At 35.6% G+C, this 2,097-nt stretch overlaps 1 protein-coding gene across 1 annotated transcript in view; it reads right to left on the bottom strand.

Moving 5' to 3' along the window:
• LOC107092712 (collagen alpha-1(XVIII) chain-like) overlaps positions 1-2,097 on the bottom strand; it is a 59,224-nt gene that overhangs the window by 18,455 nt on the left and 38,672 nt on the right. The window contains exons 17-19 of the mRNA XM_015387321.1: positions 1,701-1,772; positions 1,413-1,439; positions 796-894 (exon numbers count right to left, since the gene is read on the bottom strand). Of these exons, the coding sequence (XP_015242807.1) occupies positions 796-894; positions 1,413-1,439; positions 1,701-1,772 (198 nt within the window). The remainder of the gene's footprint in view (positions 1-795; positions 895-1,412; positions 1,440-1,700; positions 1,773-2,097) is intronic.

Raw genomic sequence — 2,097 nt, 5'->3', positions numbered from 1 at the left:
CTCGTTGTGTCTTACCTAAACCCGCCTCAAAGCCAACGCTGATTGGACGTTCATTTGGTGAACTGTTCCAAATTTTCTTTAACGGAGAGTAGCCAGACTGATCTGCGAGTGAAACCTTGAAAGGCTACATGGAACCTTCAAGATATGAAGACTGCTTTTGTGGAGGAATGGGCCAAAATCACACCTCGGCAATTCATGCGACTAATTTCTCCATACAGGAGGCGTCTTGAAGCTGTCATTGCCAACAAAGGCTTTTGTACAAAGTATTTAAGTAATTTCATTAAATATCTTCATTACGCTTTCCCTGTATCATTTCAATTCATTACACATTTATCAATTTCTAGACATTTATGGCTTGATTTCTTTGTATGTGTGGATTGCTTGTTACAGGCATCTGGTGAAAATATCATGTCAATAGCACTTTTAGAAATTTCCATATTGAGAAAAATGGTGGCGTGTTCAATACTTATTTTGCCTGCTGTATATAGTATGAGAATATTAAAATTATATTTCAGTTTGACTCGCTCAGTTTAAAGTTCTCTGTGTTTCAACGTCTTCCGGAATGTTTTTTGGCAAAACGTATTTTCTTTCATATTTCGGCCCCTCTTAGCTGTGTTCATACAGGCTCTGATCAGCTATGAAAATAAGCCAAGTACGAAAAAACTGTGATCGCAAAGCGGCCTTAGCGGTAAAAAATCAGCCTAAGCAAACCCAGAGAAAAGGAGCTTTAATAAATGCATATTTGGAAATCATACGATTATATTTAAAATTCAAACCGAGTTCCTTTTTTCTTACCGGAGGTCCTGGGAAGCCATCCAGACCTGGTTGTCCGTCGCTTCCTGAGGGACCCTGCTCACCCTTTGGACCCTGTATACCAGGAAAACCTGGGGTACCCTACAAACAACACGTAAAGTTATACAAAATGTAAACAAAAACACAGAAAGATAAAAACAAACTTTCAAACTAAGAGTAGTTTTGGCTAAATCCTGTTGGTAAAGTTTAAGTGTCAATTTCATATTAAATAATAAAATAAGAAACATATATCATTCACAGAAAAGACATGATTTTCATATATCTGCTTCCTCAGCTGTCTGTAAAAAAAAATCTAACATTTCCTTCATGCTTTTAAGCTCTATTCCAAACACTTTAACACCGAATTGTTAAAGATTCTTATTAATTTTCTTTCCAATTTTTTTTTTACTTAGAAACAGATGCTGACATTTACAGTAGATTAAATCTGAAAACTTCCCAAACCATTAAAAACAGAAGTTCACAACTTACATATGCAGATTTATTTGTTACGAAAGAATATGATTTGTAGATTAACTTCAAAATGTTTCTAAACCTAATTGACACATTAAGCTCTTATAGTTACTCTCTGGAAAACCAGTTCACTGTAGCTTGTTACTTACTGGTTGTCCAGGTAAACCAGGAGGACCCTGAAAGCACATTATTTACTTTGGTTATTTGAAGCTCCAGAAAAATATTCAACACAGCATATTTTTTCCCTTATCTAAATTTCTTTATGTTCAATTATTACCAGTTGGCCTATGATAACGTCTTCATTATATCAGTACAATGAAACTGAGTCACTTTTAACATTTCTGCTCTAACAGATCTAATATCAGAAGCACATATAGTGTTACCTTTGAGATTCATATTTTATTTGTAATATTAGAATATAGGAGTGATTAAGGTACCTGTATCCCTTCTGGTCCTCTGACACCAGGAAGTCCATTAGTGAAAGTCCCACTGGAGTCGTCCATGTCATCCTGTAAGACCAGATAAAAAGATTTTACGGCAAAGTAACACAAAAGTGTTTTTTTTTTTTTTTTTTTTTTTGTTTGTTTTGTTGTATTGATGCATATAAATACACTGTTGAGCCAAGTATTACAGGCTCTTGAACCCCATTAGATTTATTGTCTCCACTAGGGGTCTTCAAGGTTTTCCAGGCCAAGGACCCCAAACTGATGGCGAGATGGAGTATGGACCCCCTAATTATGTATATGGTATGGAATTCTGTTATATCAAACTGGTCCTATAGTCACTCTATTACAGATGGAGTAATGGAAATAAAGTACTTTCTCCCTGGGCTTC

The sequence above is a fragment of the Cyprinodon variegatus genome, unplaced genomic scaffold, assembly GCF_000732505.1.
Source record: "Cyprinodon variegatus isolate N-32 unplaced genomic scaffold, C_variegatus-1.0 Scaffold391, whole genome shotgun sequence".
Lineage (NCBI taxonomy): Eukaryota > Metazoa > Chordata > Actinopteri > Cyprinodontiformes > Cyprinodontidae > Cyprinodon > Cyprinodon variegatus.
This window is presented reverse-complemented; position numbering and strand designations above follow the sequence as displayed.